Here is an 18608-nt window from a genome sequence, read left to right on the forward strand (position 1 = left end):
AGAGTGCAGCTGGGCTAAACCCTCCTCAGGGCAATAGGGCAAAACCAACTGGCAAGGAGGTTCTGGACAGGCCAGCACCGCTTGGCACAGGGCACCTGTCATTCAGCTCAGACACTGAGGTCCAGCTCCGAGGGCCTCCTGGCAGTTCCCTCCCTGCAAGAAGTAAGGTTACAGGGAACCAGGCAGAGGGCCTTCTTGGCAGTGGCACCCTGCCTGTAGAACGCCCTTCCGTCAAACGTCAAGGAAATACAGTGGTACCTCAGGTTAAGTACTTAATTTGTTCCGGAGGTCCATTCTTAACCTGAAACTGGTCTTAACCTGAAGCACCACTTTAGCTAATGGGGCCTCCTGCTGCTGCCGCGCCGCCGGAGCACGATTTCTGTTCTCATCCTGAAGCAAAGTTCTTAACCCGAGGTGCTATTTCTGGGTTAGCGGAGTCTGTAACCTGAAGCGTGTGTAACCTGAAGCGTATGTAACCCGAGGCACCACTGTAAACAACTATCTGACATTTAGAAGACATCTGAAGGCAGCCCTGTTTAGGGACGTTTTTAATGTTTGGTGTTTTATTGTGCTTTTAATATTCTGTTGGGAGATGCCCAGAGTGGCTGAGGAAAGCCAGCCAGATGGGCAGGGTATAAATAATAAATATTTATTTATTTATTTATTTATTTATTTATTTGCCATCACAAGATGCGGCGGTGGCCAGACAAGTTTGCAGAGGCGAAAAGGGGCCAGGCAAAAACTCATGGTGGGATATTGCCTGTTGATGGCTCTTATGCCACGGATAGCTAAAAGGAAGCCTCCTTGTTCGGAGAGGGCGCTGTGGATAAGGGGAAGGCCAGCCCTTGCACCCAGGCTTGAGAGCTTCCTACTTGAGCTGGCCACTCACAGAGACAGAAAGCTGGGCTGAGTGGGCCAACGCAGCAGGTTGGAAGGCTGGGAGTCTTTACGAAACAAGACATGATTCTGACGAGTGAGGAGGAAGGTCCAGAGTTGCTGGTTAAACAGTGGGGAGGGGAAGAAGATTGGCTGAGTGAAGAGGGTCAGGTGGAAGGGCTTTTGGGGAGAAGTGGATTTTGCAGAGGGAGGGAGGGAGGGAAATGGCCCTGGCAGGTTAGGGAGCATTCATCGGAGCAGGAGGAACGAATGGTATTCTTAATGGGTTTTGTCCCCCTCTTCTCTCCCCTTGCCAGGTCATTCCCAAGCAACTACTGGGACAAATTCATCAAGAGAAAGGTGAGATCTTCCACCATTGTCTAGGCTAGGGAAGCAAAGGCCTCGCGCTCTCCTGATCTAAGGCAGGGGTGGTTAACAAGATGGAGAGCCCATCTTTTCTTAACCACATCCCTCCCTCCAACCCTCCAGGTGCTAAACAAATACGGTGACATCTACGGGCGAGAGAGAATTGCAGAACTACTGGGAATAGATCTGGCCAGTCTGGAAATCACAGCGCAGAACGAGAAAAAAACTGAGCCAGACACGTCTCTCATAACATGGTGAGGAGGATGGGCAGAGCTGGCGAAGCTGCTTGGGCCTATGCTTCCTAAGCGTGGGGCAAGGGGAAGTGTGGACAGGCCCTTTGGGATGCACGTAGCAAAAACAGAATGTATGAATTTACATGCACACTTGCACAGAGCTTCCTCCTTATCCTCCCTTTCTCTTCTGCTAGGATTACCTCTATTGACATCAAGTACAAGGTCTGGAAATTCGGAGTGATCTTCACTGACAATGTGAGTGAGAAGATGCAGTTAGAGGACTGGGGGGCGGGAGGTTCAACTGTTCAATATTTATGCCAATTGGTGCCACAGCCTGGCAAACACTGGCTAAAGGGGAGGGATGCCATTCAGACCAGCACAATCCCCACTGTAAGCAGGGGGAGATGCGAGGGCTTCGCCTGCAAGGGGGATTCCCTGTCTCTACATCTAAGACAGTTCAACATAATTCAGTGCCCAGAGAATCCTAAAGGTAAAGGTAAAGGGACCCCTGACCATTAGGTTCAGTCGTGCCCGACTCTGGGCTTGCGGCGCTCATCTTGCTTTATTGGCCGAGGGAACCGGCGTACAGCTTCCGGGTCATGTGGCCAGCATGACTAAGCTGCTTCTGGCGAACCAGAGCAGTGCATGGAAACGTTGTTTACCTTCCCACCAGAGTGGTACCTATTTATCTACTTGCACTGGTGTACTTTTGAACTGCTAGGTGGGCAGGAGCTGGGACCGAACAACGGGAGCTCACCCCGATGCAGGGATTCGAACCGCCGACCTTCCGATCGGCAAGTCCTAGGCTCTGTGGTTTAACCCACAGCGCCACCCTCGTCCCATAGAGAATCATAGTTCTCCTCTAAAAAGACAGAAGCAGAGATTCTAGACCTCATACTTGCAATGAAAAGGCTGCATACGCCTCTCTATCCCGCCTGGGGCGTGTGCCCTGTGCCCAGGGGCATGGCCAGCCACTTGCGGGGGTGTGGCCAGCCACCCGCAGGGGCGGGGCAAGCCGGGGCAGGGTGCTTGGCAGGGAATCTGAGGAGTCTACCTGCCTCTTCCCACTCAGCCACCCTACAGCTGGGGGGGAGGCGGCGGGCAGACCTTTTGAGGCAGCACGGAGCCTGCGGGCGCCCGAGCCACTGTGTCACTCCCAGGAGAGACACGTGGTTCTGGTGCACTGCAGGCCCTGCGGTGAGTGCTGCCTGCCATTTTGTCACTCCCCTCAGTGGTGACACCTGGGGCGACGCACCCCCTTCCTCCACCCCTGCGTCTACTGCCCGTTTCCTTCTGCAGAAACAAAAAGTGCCCAGGTGTCTAAATTGCTTGAAAACCAGAATAACTGAATCAGAATAAAACTAATCTAGTTGACTCAGGTGTTGTGGAGTTCTGAACGTGTATTTGGCTGGGCAGGATCGACCGTTTGTTTGTTTGTTTATGATCCTTCATCCGAAGATCACAGAGCAGTTTACAATATAAAAACACAAAAATGCGTACCATTGTAATGAACCAAAACAATACCCCCCACCCTACCAAGTAAAGTCCTGGTCAGCGGTAGGTTTTCAGGTCGGAGATTAGCAAGTGAGGAGAACACAGGCCAAATCCCACCCCACCCTGAGTGGGGCATCCTTCCAAGCCCTATTCTTAGTGGATGGTACTCACCTGTGATCATCTTTTGCCTCGTGAACTGGCAGTAGAGTAGGAGTGGCTGGTGGGGTGGCTGGTGGGCTGGGAGCCATCTGATGCTGCAGCCCTGCATCTGCTAAGCTGAGAGGACGGCATCAAAACCTTCCACCCCTTTCTCCCAGCATGGGCGTCCCACTATGCCCTCGCTCTCCATCCTGCCTCTGTCTCAACCCATCCGTGTCTCTCCCCCTTGCAGTCCTTCCTGTACCTCTTCTGGTACATGGTGATGTCCGTTCTCGGCCACTACAACAACTTCTTCTTCGCCTCCCACCTCCTGGACATCGCCATGGGCGTCAAGACCCTAAGGACCATCCTCTCGTCCGTCACCCACAACGGCAAACAGGTAGCGGGGCTGTGGGGCGCTCACATCAAATGGGGGGCCACCCTGGCTCATGGTATGCACCCCTCCCACCCCTTCGCCTTCCTCACTGTTTTTTATTTATATACTGTGCAATGCCAAAATTTGGGTTTCACATCTGGAAAAGCCGATTACACAACCATTAAGACTGAAAGTCCCCACCCTCCCCACAGCTGCCTAAGTCTCCTCCTCACCTGAGTCCTTCCCAAGCAATCTGAGACTACACCTATGTACCTGCCTTTGCTCCTCGCACTTCATGCCTCTCCTGGTTCTGGGACAGTAGCGGGGAGCAGAGCTGATTGCAGCAGGAGAGGGAGACTCCCTGACTTCTTCACCAGCCTGACTCAGCTCTGCTTCTTGCCCCTCCCACTCACCTCACAGAGTGTTTGTTGTGGGGGAGGAAGGGAAAGGAGAATGTTAGCCGCTTTGAGACTCCTTAAGGGGAGTGAAAGGCGGGATATCAAATCCAATCCAAACTCCTCCCTCCTCTCCAGCCTCTGCTTCTGCCTCTACTTCTGGACTGCTCTCTGCCACCACCTCTTCCCGCTCACTAAGCCCTGTTACCTCTTCTGCTTCTGACACCTCCTCCCCTTAGTCTGCTCCCTCTTCTCCCTCTGACCACTCATCCTTGCCCTACCACCACTCCCCGGGCTCTGAACCTTCTTCCCTTGGGGGTCCCCCACCTGGTTCCTCCCACCACTCCTCTGTGTCCAACCAGTATGACATCTGGGACGTCATTTGCTGCATGATCATGGACCTCCTCTCACACGTGTGACCTCTTTCTCCCCCAGCTTCTAATGACGGTGGGGCTCTTGGCCGTGGTCGTCTACCTCTACACCGTGGTCGCCTTCAACTTTTTCCGCAAGTTCTACAACAAGAGCGAGGACGAAGATGAGCCTGATATGAAATGTGACGACATGATGACGGTAAGACAGAGGCTCCCCGTGCTTTTTTGGCTTTGTCCCCCCCCCCCAAAAAAAAGGGCTTAAATCTGTTGGAAAGTGGCTTTGCTTCCTACGGCGACCGCCCACGTTCCCTGGGCTCTGCCATCACTTCTGGTCCAGCAGGTGCAACAGGCTGCTGATACAATAGGAGAACCATTTTGACTCCCAACAGATGCCGCTGACTTTTTCCTAAAGCCGGCGAAATTTGGGAGGGCAAGAATGTTCAGGGAAGCTCAAGCGGGGGGTGCGAAGAGCGTCTCAGTGTCCACACATCTCTTGTTGCAAGAGCAGGGTGAACGTCAGACTGCCACTGTCCCCAAGTGGGGAGGAGCCAGTACTTAATGTTTAAGAAACAGATCCTGGGCGTTCAAGTCTTTCTGGAAATGCCAGATTGGAAGGGGGGCGGATTCATATGAGACAACTCCTCCATTAGTACCCAGCAGAGAGGAAAGTGTAAGATAGTTTTCCATGTTGCCAAGGTGACACTGTCAGAAATGCTGCCTCTTAGGGAACATTCTTTCATATGTGGTGGACTTGTGAAAGGGTAAAAGAGTATTGGGAAATGATCCATAATGAATTGGGGGGGGGGGTGTTTAAAAGTACTTTCTCAAAAAAAACCAGGGTCTTTTCTGTTGGGGATAATTCAAACTGAAACCCTCAGGTGTCAAAAAAAGGTTATTTATGTATGCCACTACTGCGGCCCATGTTCTGTTAGCCCCCAAAGGGAAAACGAGCGAGGTCCTAACCAAAGAAGTGTGGCAGCTTAAGCTGACAGAATATGCGCAGCTTGCAGACTTAACATAGAGAACAAGAAGAACATAGGTTTAGAGAAGATTGGAAACCATTTATGAAATATATGGTAAATAACAGTGTACGGCTGAAAACACTTTATTAAGATAAATTCAACCGTGTGAATAAGTTATGATGGATGTAATAATAGAGTGCTGAATGGTATAGTTTCTGTAAAATATGCAGGGATTTATGATATGCAAAATGAACCATGGAAAGAGAAGAAGGGTGTTTTAAGGATGTTTAAATGAGTGCTTTAAATTGTAAAACAGAAAATTTAATAAAAAATTATATGTGAAAGAAATGATGCTGAAGAAGCCTTGTGTATGCAACGCCCCCTGAGCCTCTCCCTCCCTCTTCCCTCCTCTCCTCCACAGTGTTACCTGTTTCACATGTACGTGGGGGTGCGTGCTGGCGGGGGCATCGGTGACGAGATCGAGGACCCGGCAGGTGACGAGTACGAGCTTTACCGCGTCATCTTCGACATCACCTTCTTCTTCTTTGTCATCGTCATCCTGCTGGCCATCATCCAAGGTAGGTCCCGTGCGGGTCATGGTTATTATGTCCCATGGGGGTGTGGGGCGGAGTCTGCGCCAGCGCTCCTGAACTCTGTCTTCCTACCTTTGTGACTTCCTGTCCACCAGGTTTGATCATTGACGCCTTTGGGGAGCTGAGAGACCAGCAGGAGCAGGTGAAGGAGGACATGGAGGTAAGCTGGTCTCCTTCTTCCTCTCCTCCATTCCCAGCCATGGGGGGGGGGGGCGAGCCGGCAGCTTCAATCAGAAAGTTGTCACAGACGAGGTTGTCTATCAGGGAGGCTCCCTGGCCCGTGACCAGGTATTTTGTGGGGAGGGACTGGGGAATCCACGCAAACCAGCCATGACATAAATATACTTTACCTAAGTATATAAACTGCATATATCTCCAAAAGTAAAATGCCTTTTCTTTTTAGCAAAGGTGAAAAGGAGGGTCCCCTGGGAGGGAACACAGACCTAGTTAACTCTGGGGACTCCTGATAATCTTCACACTGCGGGAGGGAGGGATTTGATGCATGGAAACATAGAAGGACAGCTCAGCTGGTTAGAGCAGGGGTCAGCAAACTTTTTCAGCAGGGGGCCAGTCCACCATCTCTCAGACCTTGTGGGGGGCCAGACTATATTTTTTTGGGGGGAGGAAATGAACCAATTCCTATGCCCCACAAATAACCCAGAGATGCATTTTAAATAAAAGAACAAATTCTACTCATGTAAAAAACACGCTGATCGTCCGCGGGCTGGATTTAGAAGGCGATTGGGCTAGATCCGGCCCCCGGGCCTTAGTTTGTCTACCCATGAGTTAGAGCAGGGATGTCCAACAGGTGGATCACAATCTATTGGTAGATCCCCACGAGGTTTTGGTAGATTGCGGTCGATATCTGGCTCCCTTAGCATGGCTAAAACTGACTCCTGCCCCGCCCTGTTGTATGATTTCGGCAAGGGAAGACAGAGCTTCCTCTGTGCTGCTGTTTTGATCCATAGCAATCTTTTTGTGAGTGACTGTACCCCTTTGTCCCTTGCCTTTGTTCCCCAAAAACGGAACTTCCTCCCCCCAAAAAGTTTTTTTAACCCCCCAAAATTGAGCTGAACCCCAAAAAACTGGAGTAGATCACTGCCAGTTTTTAATTCTGAAAGTAGATCACAGTCTCTTGAGAGCTGGCCACCCCGGGTTAGAGCATGGTGCTGATAGCACAAGGTCACAGGTTTGATCCCCATAAGGGACAGTTGCACATTCCCGGATTGTGGGGTGCTGGGCTACAGGATCCTCAGGATCCCTTCCAACTCTCGGATTCTGTGATTCTGTGGCTTCAGTTGGGGTTGGGGTTGGCTTGACCCATTGTGGAGGGACCCTAGCTCCCTCTTTGCCTTCAACTGTCTTCTCACACTGTTGCTTCCATCCTGGCAGACCAAATGTTTCATCTGTGGAATCGGCAGCGACTATTTTGACACGACGCCGCACGGCTTTGAGACCCACACGCTGGAGGAGCACAACTTGGCAAATTACATGTGAGCAGCTGGCTGGGGAAGCGGGGATGTTCAGGAGATTCCAACCAAACTGGAAGCGGGAGGGGAAATTCTCTTCAATGTTCACTGATTCATCCCATGTCCAGAACAGACATCGAGCTAGTTGTTGTTGCCTTCAATCCACATTGTGCAATCGGTTGCATTTCCCATGCTCTGTTTGTGTTGAGTATCCTACGCATTGCAATTAATGGGGTGGAATAACTGTGGAGAAAATATAAATCCCTGTGGACCCAGGCATGGGTGAACAGCTAAAAGAAATAGCTGGGGGCCTGGATTCAAAATGCAAGGAGCCCCAGGAGCAGAGTATTCAACTCACAAATATAAGCAGCACAGAAAAGTGGTAGGAATAGAAGTTGTTAGACCTTTCTTATCCCATTTGCAATGCTCCCCTCTTTCTATCCCTTTCACTTGCAACAGACCACATACTGCTAAGTAAGTTTTAAATGCTTTACTTACAGATTCATAGGTCTGATACATGCAGCGTTCCATGCAGCCGCAAGAAGAAACGCAGGCAGAATATTCTTGGATAGCAAGCTCACGTACATCCTTTTTAATGGATTACATAATGCAGAGAGAGAGAGAGAGAGAGAGAGGAAGTAGAAAGGCTTCACTTCCTCCCTCTCTGGAAGTGTAGGGATGTGACTTAGCTGATTCTATCTAGCGATACAATTCTACGGTCCTTTACCCCTTTATGCACAAACTAGCAGTCACGCATAGTTATCGTCCACAATTACAACACAATTTATTATTTCAGTTTCACAAATTACCTAATTTCGCCACAAGATAAATAACATAGTTTTTGGCAGAAGCAGTGGCGTAGCGTGGGGGGTGCAGGGGGGGCGGCCGCACTGGGCGCAACATGTGGGGGGGCGCGCTCGCACTCGCAGCTCTCTGCCCCCTGCTAAAATCCACGGGTTAGGGGGCGCAAATTACTTGCCTTGCCCCGGGTGCTGACAACCCACGCTACGCCACTGGGCAGAAGATAAACTGCAGTGGAAGTTTTGCTACAGCTGTGACCAGCACAGCGTGCAATGGAGAATGAAGCCTTCTTACCTCCCTAGTCAGAGCTCAGAAGCTGCAGTTCTGGTTCTCCTTGACAGGCATAATGTGATAAGCATGGGGGGCTGGGGGCTGTTTTAAAGGGAAATTTCACACATGCAGGTGTGTCTCATGGAATGCCCCGACCACACATACACACACACACACACAGAGAGAGAGAAGAGTTGTGCTTGAGATGGTACAGAAGCCACCTGCCACAGGTATTTCATATGTGCAACACATCCCTTGACGTTGCACCCATCAAGTGATGGCTACACCTGTGTGAACTTGCATATCGTGCGTGGGAAGAACCAGGAACATTTGTTTGGCAAGCAGAATGGGGACGGGCGTCACACCACCCAGCAGCTGCCCTTGCAAGGGGTGAGGGAAGCTGCAACGGGGAGCACAGGAAGCGTACTGGCAAATTATCCTCCCCCCCCCCAGCACCCCCTTCTCTATGCTGGTCAAGAAAAGTCTTGCATGCAAACAGCAACCCTTATCAGCCATGAAGCAGCCTCTCCAAAAAGCTTTCCATTCCCCGGGTGCTGCAGCTGCAAGCGTGGCGAAGGGGCTGCCGATCTCTTAGCTGGGAGCCAAGATTTCCCCAACCTGCATTCCTGGCATGGAAGGACAGAGAGATTGGGGGGCTCTTTTCCTAGCACGGGACACGGGTGGCGCTGTGGGTTAAACCACAGAGCCTAGGACTTGCCGATCAGAAGGCCGGCGGTTCAAATCCCTGTGACTGGGTGAGCTCCCGTTGCTCAGTCCCAGCTTCTGCCAACCTAGCAGTTCAAAAGCACGTCAAAGTTCAAGTAGATAAATAGGTACCACTCCGGTGGGAAGGTAAACAACGTTTCCATGCACTGCTCTGGTTCGCCAGAAGCGGCTTAGTCATGCTGGCCACATGACCCGGAAGCTGTCCGCTGGCTCCTTTGGCCAGTAAAGCGAGATGAGTGCCACAACCACAGAGTCGGCCACGACTGGACCTAATGGTCAGGGGTCCCTTGACCTTTCCTAGCACAGGACCTGCCTCTTCCCCAAAGCAATGGACTAAAGGCAGTCTTTCTCCAACCGGGATCCTCAGATATTGTTGGACTGCAACTCCCATCATCCCTGGCTGCTGGTCCTGCCAGCTAGGGATGGTGGGATTTGTAGTCCAACTACATCTGGGGACCCAAGGCTGAGAAAAGGCTGGATGAAGACTTCTGTAGCCCCACCTTTGACCTCATTGCTTTCTGCCTCTCTTCCCTCTACAGGTTCTTCCTCATGTATCTCATCAACAAGGATGAAACGGAGCACACTGGCCAGGTGAGGGGGAAGCCCTAATCTTACCAGAAGTGGAGGTAGGGGAGAAGTGACAGGCACCTGTCACTTTAAGGAAGGGTCAGTGGGAGAACCCAGGCTCTCTCTGTCTGGCCCATAGCTGTCAACCTTCCCTTTTTTTGTGGGAAATTCCCTTATTCCAGCGCCGCTTCCCGCTGCTATTACAGATTGTTAGATATCCCGTAGACTGTCACTGGGATTATTATTATTATTATTATTATTATTATTATTATTATTATTATGCCCTCCTCCCCATTGGTTTTTGGGATGCTGCCCTTTCTCTTAGTCCATCTCAGCGGCCTCTTCCTCTGTTCCCACAGGAGTCCTACGTCTGGAAGATGTACCAGGAGCGGAGCTGGGACTTCTTCCCGGCCGGCGACTGTTTCCGCAAGCAATATGAAGACCAGCTTGGCTAAAGGCTCCCTTCCACGCCCTGTGCCCCGGAGGAGGCACCCGCTCTGGCCCCACCCGTCTTCCCTCGCCCTCTTCCCCCCTGCCCGCGGCGAGGGGGAGGGAGGCAGCAGCGATGGTGCCTCAGAGTGGGGGGGTGGCACACCTGATCCGACCTTTTTCCTTTTCCAAAAGTGTTGTGCAAGAGCAAGGGTGGTGTGGGGGCTGCCTTGCCCGCCCCACCACCGCCTTTATATCCCCCCAACCCCCCCTTCCACCGCCAGGCCTGGCTCTCTCCAGACCCGGCGAGTATTTCTGTCCTTTGGAGAGAGAAAGCAATCCGCTGGCTCAGGGCTGCGCGTGCCGGCTTGCACCCGGGGCCGCCAAGAGTTCCGCACCCGGCCAGTAACTCTTCCCACCCATTTCCCGTCCTGTGGGGGGGTCCATGCAATACTTCCCTTCTAGGGTCAAAGGGCTCCCCCACTTTCAAGTGCCTTTTATGGACTCTTTCCCCAAGAGGTGAGGGCCTTTTTTGGGGGGGGGGAGCCAAATGCTATTTTAGATTCACGAGGAGGAGAAGGAGAGTTATTTTGCTGCTGTCTGTCAGTTGTCTAGCAATCAGGCGGGGGCGCTGCAAGCTTGTGAGTGCAGGAGGGAGAGAGGGAGGTGTGGGCACCCTGTCCCAGGTTCCCAAACATGGGGGGGGGGAGTTGGGGTTGCCAGCAACGCAGCCCCCCCCTGCTTCCGTGCCCCTTGCTGTGTTGCCCTCCCCTTAAATCTGTGTCTCATTTGTGGGGCTCGTGCTATTTATGGTTTGCGTGGTGCCTGAGCTCCTCTGTGCCAATGGAGCTGGGGGAGGCATCCTAGAAACTCTACCCCAGTGCGTGTGTGTTGTGTGTGAGAGGGCATTGGGGGGGGGGAAGCCGGGGGGCACCAGGATTTGATTGTGCATCACACTCCTTTCCTGGAAGCGGTGGCCCCTTTCCCCTCCTGCCCGGATCCATCCTGTTACCCTCCATGTCTACTGCCAGTGCCAAAACAAGCCAGGCCTGTTACGGGGGTGGGGGGTGGGCGGGGGGGGGTGGCACTCTGTCCCCTCCCCCCCCCTCACCAGGCTAGCTTGGTTCCCTGCCAATAAAACCATAGATTGCTGCAACTGGCTGACGAGTGCGTGTCTTCCTTGCGTGCAGCCAATGAAATGCCTTTCTAGCAACACCTGGTTTCTAACAGCTGGGTTGCCAGGTCAGAAGCATCCCACGCCCTGAGATCTAGGGGGGAAGCCCCTGATGATGCCATGGGGTGAGGATGCCCTAGAGGTAGAGGTGGATTTGGAGAGGGGGGGAGGAGGAAAGACACCCCCAAACCAACCCTGAGCGTCTATGCTATAATTTGCAGCTGGCTCCTGCCCGTCTGAGGGTGGCGCTGTGGGTTAAACCGCAGAGCCTAGGACTTGCCGATCAGAAGGTCGGCGGTTCGAATCCCCGCGACGGGGTGAGCTCCCGTTGCTCGGTCCCTGCTCCTGCCAACCTAGCAGTTCGAAAGCACGTCAAAGTGCAAGTAGATAAATAGGTACCACTCCAATGGGAAAGTAAACAGCGTTTCTGTGCGCTGCTCTGGTTCACCAGAAGCGGCTTAGTCATGCTGGCTACATGACCCAGAAGCTGTGCACCGGCTCCCTCAGCCAGTAAAGCGAGATGAGCACCGCAACCCCAGAGTCGTCCACGACACAACCTAACGGTCAGGGGTCCCTTTACCTTTACCCTTTACCTGCCCGTCTGACTCTTGCAAGCTGCATGCACAGTCTTCTTAATTATTATGTTGTTATTGGCACTCTCACCACCCTAGAGAGTCAAGTCCTCCGCCTGGAGAGGGTTAGGCAAACCTAGAGATTTCAGGTCAGACCTGGAGGTCCGGCAATCCCAGGACGGACGGCCACAAACACACATATAACCTCTCCCTGTCTTTCTGAGCTGCACAAGGCTGGTGTCAGTTCCTGCTTCTCGCTTCCCGATTGGCATTCCCAGTTCTTGATTTGGTTCAGAGGTGCAGCCTGAATCGGCCCTCAAATGGCAAAGCCTGTCACTGACCAGCCTGCATCCAGACTCCTTGCACCAGCCCTCCCAGTCCCTTTGCCCACCCTCAAACGGAAGGGCTCCCCGACATGGCTCATATTTCATGGTACTCCGGTGCTCACCAGTTGTTTTCCTTGCACTGCGCCCGCTCCGAGAAAAGCAAAGAACGAAGGCTTTTTAAAAAAATTGTTTTTTTACTGGCGTGGTGTGATACGTAAAAGGAAGACCCATGAAACCAGGAGGTTGGTGTGTCGCTCTGTGCCTGTTGGGAAGGGGGCCACGTGGCAGGCCCAGTGGCCCTGAACGACACAACGCTAAGCGGCCCTTGAGGACCAGTGCCGAGGCAGGCTCCTCTCACCCACTCGCCCCTTATCTTCTCCTTTAAGGCTCCCCATGCCTGTGAGGGTCAGAGACAGGGAGAGGGTGGCAGGGGGCGTTTTGGCACACATGCTCCACTTGTAGGCAGGACAGGGGGGCAAGTGTCATTCTGGCACGTAGAGGTTGCTGGTGGAGTTCGGATCGCCCACAGGCCGGGTCTCTAACACGACGGTGCTGGCAGAGGATGGAAAAAGAAGAAGAGTTTGGATTTGATATCCCGCTTTATCACCACCCGAAGGAGTCTCAAAGCAGCTAACATTCTCCTTTCCCTTCCTCCCCCACAACAAACACTCTGTGAGGTGAGTGGGGCTGAGAGACTTCAGAGAAGTGTGACTAGCCCAGGGTCACCCAGCAGCTGCATGTGGAGGAGCGGAGACGCGAACCCGGTTCACCAGATTACAAGTCCACCGCTCTTAACCACTACACCAAACTGGCACAGGGCACAGGTGAGCGGCTGTTTAGATGGTGGTCTTTTTCAGGGGGCAGGAGGCTTCTGCCATCACAGGGGGCCGCAGACTGAGACTCCCTGCATGAACCTGCCCAAGATCGTGGGGTACACCCTCCCAAATGGGCTGGCACAGCTGCTCAGGGAGCCCAGTAAGCCTTGAAGGTTTTCTCAATCGGGGCAGACCTGGATAAAGAGTCCAGAATACCCATGGCACAGAATAAACACTAGTGATGCTCAAATTCAATGGACACCCCACAACACAAATAAAGCACGGATGGGGAAAAAATGTGGCGGCCCCAACAAAGAGGGGCAATATTCCCAGCCACACAACCACCCATATTTTTTTAAATAAAAAATTAAATAGAACTGGAAGGGGCACGGGGGCTTTGATGGGTGCCAAGAAGGGTACCAAGCAAAGTGCCAAGATCCCCAAAGGCACATTGGGGTCCCAAACCTAATTTGTGGTTGTCATTGCTTCTCTGCTGTATACAGATAAAATTGTATCCTTCTGAAACCTACCTGGAGGTTCCTATTGAACGGAAAGTCCACCGCTGATCCTGCACCTCCTGTTGTAACTGAGAAGTAGTGGGGTTGTGTCAGGATTATTGTTATTATTAAATGTATTTTCCCCCCACCTTTCTCCCAAGCTGGGATTCAAGGCGACTTGCACCATTCAAAAAAATTGTTGCAATGTAATAAAAGAAAAACCAGTTTTAAAACAATAATTAAAATTTACCAGAACCCATCTAGAACCAGCAATTAAAATCCAGTGTGCCCTGACAGCAGCCCAGTGGTCGGCACTATCTGCTCCTTGGTTTTCCAAAGGCCTGTCTGAGCAGAAAGGTCTCAGCCTGCCAGCAGAAGGATAACAAAAGGAGCCAGTCTAAGTTCGCTTGGGAAGCAGCAACCAGCCCCCAAGCCCTTTAGCCTTGTGCCAAGCATCTTATACAGGGGTCAGCAACCTTTTTCAGCCGTGGGCCGGTCCATCGTCCCTCAGACCATGTGGGGGGCAGGACTATATTTTGGAAAAAATAATAAACGAATTCATATGCCCCACAAATAACTCAGAGATGCATTTTAAATAAAAGGACACATTCTACTCATGTAAAAACACTCTGATTCCCGGACCGTCCATGGGCCAGACTGAGAAGGCGATTGGGCTGCATCCGGCTCCCAGGCCTTAGGTTGCCAACCCCTGATCTTACACCTCTGGGATCAAGTGTAGGTAAACAGGAGCACACCCTGGATGCAGATAAGAGGACTATTCTGCTCCAACAAGCAGGGTAAAGGGTCTGGGAGAAACGGGAGGAGGAGCTACTGAGCTGGAAACTGTTCTGCAAGCACACCCTGTAAGGCTGGCGGTTCGTTGCTTGATTTACTCTTGTTTCTGGGGGGGGGGGGATGTAGAGGGAGCGACAGCAGGGGAGGGCGGAAGATGGAGGGTTCCAGAAAGAGGAAATAAGAACCCACTTAGCACCTTGGCCTGACAGAACGTCCACAAGAAAACGGGAAGAAGGGGTTTGAGACGGCGGGAAGTGAGGAATTGACCCTCCCTCTATGGGCCTTTGGCCTGGTCTCCCAAGAAGCCCAGCTCTGACACAATGCTGGAAGGAGGGATCCCTCTGTACCTGTCCTGATCCAAGAGGCCACATCTGCACACCGTGGCACCAAAAGGCGTGCACACAGTTCCGCACCACCGCTGTGAAGAGAAAGAGGCAAAAGTGAATTCAGAGTCTGCCACAGTCGCCTTCCCCAATTTCACTTGGGATGCCTCACACGGTGTTGGAGACGCAGCTGTTGCAGGAATTTATAGGTTGGGGGGTTGCCCCTCCAGCAGATATCATGCACATGCAGCCCACTACCAAAACCAGCACAATCGCTTTTGTGACTTTTGTGATTTGTCCCCACAAAACACTTCATCACAGTTTCTTCCTATCTATTCCAAGGGCCTTTGCTGCACGATAGCAAATGTAAGAATTCACTGATAAATGTATCTCTGTACTGGCTCCCTGGGAAAACTTCAGAAATTCATATAGACATGTGAGCTCAACTGCTCAGCAGCCCCTCTGCCTGAGTGATAATTCCTGGCATCCTGATACCTGAGTGCCAGACAGGTAGCCGTTCCAGAAAGAACAAACCCGGATGAAGACGAAAGGGTGTGATTAACTTGGCTGGGAAACAGGGAAATGTAAATATCTCTTTTGTTACACTTGATGGGTGTTTGGTGGAGGGCAAGGGGGACCATGGGGCAGGGTCCAGGATGCTCAGATTACGGCCCCCAGACCTCCCCTTTCATGATGTAACCATGATGTAGTTTGGGGGGGGGTGTAACATGGGGATTTCCTGCCAACCTAGCAGTTCGAAAGCACGTCAAAGTGCAAGTAGATAAATAGGTACCGCTCCGGCGGGACGGTAAACGGCATTTCCGTGCGCTGCTCTGGTTCGCCAGAAGCGGCTTAGTCATGCTGGCCACATGATCCAGAAGCTGTACGCCGGCTCCCTTGGATAATAAAGCGAGATAAGCGCTGCAACCCCAGAGTTGGTCACAACTGGACCTAATGGTCAGGGGTCCCTTTACCTTTACTTAACATGGGGATGAGCAGCTAATAAAAGTTTGGGTTCTCTTTTGTTTGGGGCTTCCATCTTGTTCCACCTTGTGGCAGGTGGGAGTCCTGTCGCAACAGTCTTCAATCAAGACCAAGGCTACTGGCTGCTGTTTTGCTCTGGTATTCCTGGCTGGTGTCCTTGTCTTTTGTCCAAGGGAGCCCTCACATTTCTCCGTTAACACAGCTTTCTCTGGAGTCGGGAGGAAATTCTTCCGAAGAGGCACTAACATCCTCAAGCTAAAAGGGCCCCCCAAAGCTTAACCTAGCACAATATCTTGCGCAGCGATCAAGCCACTGCGTGGCCCAGAGAGCACACCATCCCGACTTCCGGTCGGTGCCAGCGCTTAATGGCGGTCCTACCTCCGAGCTCCGGAGAAGGACTGCTCCACAAGTTCGGGTCTTACCCGCTACGGCGAGCGGGGGACCCCTAAAATCTCAGGCGCTGAAGCCTGAGAACAAGGAGATTCGGTGGGCACCTTTGCGCCCCCCGGTACTGCGAAAGAGCCTTTTTAAAGGCTACGGAGCGGCATCGGGAGTGAGCGCGGTGCTGAGAGTCGTTACCCAGCCTGTGGAGTGAAGCCGCGTCGCCATAAGCGGAGAGCGCCGATTCCTTCCTGAAAGAAAATTTGGACTGAATTCCCGTGAGTAGGAGTTGAAAACAATTGGGACCCTTTAAATTTTGAAAATCGGGCTAAAAGCGGGGAAGTTAAATCAAGGAAGTCTGCCTCCCCCCGACTGCATGAAAGTGAAAGCAACGGAACTCTAAATCTGCATCCGTTGAAACTTGCTTTTTATATAACTAAACCGGACATTCAGACCTCAAATCTCCCCTCTAGCTAGCAGGGCAGAGGGGAGGTGAAAGAGACTGTAGTAACTGCACGATCTATTCAAAGTAAAAATCCTCTGCTGTCTCAGTTATTAAAAGTATGAAACGGTCTGCCTTTTAGGACATTAAGACACTGAACTGACTTCCTCCTGTAAAAGTGATATTGCGATACAAAGTTTACACAGCGCCTGGCTACAGTACTTTACAAGATGAAACAGTATATATTGGGAAACTGTGGCAATTTGTAGCTATAAGCCTCCAGCTATATTTGCTTCAACTGTGTTAAAAAACTTTTTATTTTCTACATCTTTGGATATTCTCCTTTGTCTTTGTACTTGGACATCTTATTTCTGGCCATTTTGATTTGCTCCCTCTAGAGGGTAAAGTAAAATTTGGCACAGCTTGGGACAGTGGAATTTTCCAACGGGGAATAGCTCCCGTGGGAAACGACCTTGACATGAGTGGCTCACAAGAAGAGATAGTTACAAGAGCCAAGACCAAGCAACAACAACAACAACAGCTGCAGCAACAGACAAAGAAAAGAGGCTCAATTTCAGGCGTAGCTACTGGATCTGCAGGAGCAACAGGACAAGAAAAAGGGACGGCTGTCTCTATGGATGCCGTGACAGAAGCCCTGCTTAAAATAAATCAATCTCTGGAGTCTCTGACAAAACAGACTTCAGAAAATACACAAAAATTAACAGAAATATCAGTAAGACTAAACCAGAACACAGAATCAATAAATAAATTGGTGGAGGAAAATGCTACCACGCGTAAAATTGCTGAAGATGCTAAAGCTACTGCTGCAGAGACACAAGAGAAATTAGAGCCGATCGCTAAGAAGGTTTATGAGCACGACGCAACTTTGGCCTTGTGGGAGTTACAGAGAAAAGAGAGAAATTTGAAATTAAGATTGATTCCAGAGAATGAAAGAGACAATCTCGCGGAATATCTGACACGGGAGTTTGTTGACTGCTGGGATCTTGAAGAAGACGAATTCAAAATTACAACAGCTTTTAGACTGGGCAAAAAGCAGGACAGAAAGACCCCGAGAGATTGCCTGATTACATTTAGATCCAAGGACGAAAGAGACAAAATATTAGGACTACACTTTGAAAAGGCCCTGCAAATTGGAAACTCAGTTATACAGATTTTTAAAGATATTCCAAAATATATTCTGGATTTAAGAAACTTCTATAAGGATTTGGCTCTTCTGCTGAAGAAAAACTCCATCCGCTTCAGGTGGGAATTTCCACAAGGACTGTCATTTGACTACAGGGGAAAGAAGGTGAAGATAAAGACTATTCAAGACAAAGACAAATTCTTGGCAAGAAATCAGGAGGACCTGCAGAAGGGGACAGTGGACGTACTTGCAGAACAGAGGAGAGTACTAGACATTCTGAATCTCTCGTTTGGACAAAAACCACCACCATCAGAAGAAGAGCAACAACTTGGAGCTGTTGGAGGAGTTTCAGAAAAATAATAAGATGGCTCTGCAATTCCTTAGTTGGAATTGTAATGGACTTAATGGGCCTTTGAAGAGAAGACAAGTGTTCCATATTTTGAACAGAGAACAACTGGACTTGATATGTCTACAAGAAACTCACATAACTAGAGCCCATAGGAGACTACTTGCAAATAAAAGACTAGGACAAGAATTTATTGCATCAGATAAAGTTAAGAAAAGAGGAGTTGTAATATATGTGAAAGAGAAATGGGCTCCAAAAATGATATTTAAAGATGAACAAGGGAGATATCTGGCAGTGGAGATACAAGTACAAGGAGAAAAATTTTTAGTTGTTGGAATCTACGCACCAAATGAAGGTAAATCTGACTTTTTTAAGAGACTCCATGAAACCCTGATGGACTATTTGGATTACAATATGATAATCATGGGAGACATGAATGGTGTGGTCTCCACTAACATGGACAAGGCACAAAGACTAACAGTCAGCAAGGAAGGGAGACTTCCTAAGACTTTTTTCGAAATGATGGAAAACATGGACTTGATAGATATATGGAGAACAAGGAACCCTCTGGAGAGAGAGGGAACCTTTTTCTCTCAAGCAATGATGACCTGGACCAGAATCGATCAAATTTGGATTACTAGTGGTATGGCTCCAAAGGTTAAGAAGGTGGAAATCTGCCCAAAAACTTGCTCCGACCATAATGCCGTGAGGATGGAGATGAAACTTACAACAACTGGTCAATT

The 18608-nt window shown here is 50.7% G+C and overlaps 2 protein-coding genes across 11 annotated transcripts in view; one reads left to right on the forward strand and one right to left on the reverse strand.

Annotated features, from left to right (window-relative positions):
- The window catches only part of RYR1 (ryanodine receptor 1), a 223963-nt gene extending 212741 nt beyond the window's left edge, over nucleotides 1-11222 (forward strand). For all 9 annotated transcript variants that reach the window (XM_082230909.1, XM_082230913.1, XM_082230914.1 and 6 more), the window contains 10 exons: nucleotides 1194-1236; nucleotides 1366-1496; nucleotides 1670-1730; nucleotides 3361-3507; nucleotides 4314-4448; nucleotides 5633-5789; nucleotides 5900-5964; nucleotides 7197-7297; nucleotides 9610-9661; nucleotides 9997-11222. In XM_082230909.1, the coding sequence (XP_082087035.1) occupies nucleotides 1194-1236; nucleotides 1366-1496; nucleotides 1670-1730; nucleotides 3361-3507; nucleotides 4314-4448; nucleotides 5633-5789; nucleotides 5900-5964; nucleotides 7197-7297; nucleotides 9610-9661; nucleotides 9997-10092 (988 nt within the window). In that variant the 3' untranslated portion in view covers nucleotides 10093-11222. The remainder of the gene's footprint in view (nucleotides 1-1193; nucleotides 1237-1365; nucleotides 1497-1669; nucleotides 1731-3360; nucleotides 3508-4313; nucleotides 4449-5632; nucleotides 5790-5899; nucleotides 5965-7196; nucleotides 7298-9609; nucleotides 9662-9996) is intronic.
- A 1090-nt stretch (nucleotides 11223-12312) lies between these two features.
- MAP4K1 (mitogen-activated protein kinase kinase kinase kinase 1) overlaps nucleotides 12313-18608 on the reverse strand; it is a 90671-nt gene continuing 84375 nt past the window's right edge. For both annotated transcript variants that reach the window (XM_082231028.1, XM_082231027.1), the window contains 3 exons: nucleotides 14593-14663; nucleotides 13484-13539; nucleotides 12313-12690 (listed from right to left, as the gene is read on the reverse strand). In XM_082231028.1, the coding sequence (XP_082087154.1) occupies nucleotides 12621-12690; nucleotides 13484-13539; nucleotides 14593-14663 (197 nt within the window). In that variant the 3' untranslated portion in view covers nucleotides 12313-12620. The remainder of the gene's footprint in view (nucleotides 12691-13483; nucleotides 13540-14592; nucleotides 14664-18608) is intronic.

This window comes from Podarcis vaucheri, assembly GCF_965113315.1.
Source record: "Podarcis vaucheri genome assembly, chromosome: 7".
NCBI classification, from domain to species: Eukaryota; Metazoa; Chordata; class Lepidosauria; order Squamata; family Lacertidae; genus Podarcis; species Podarcis vaucheri.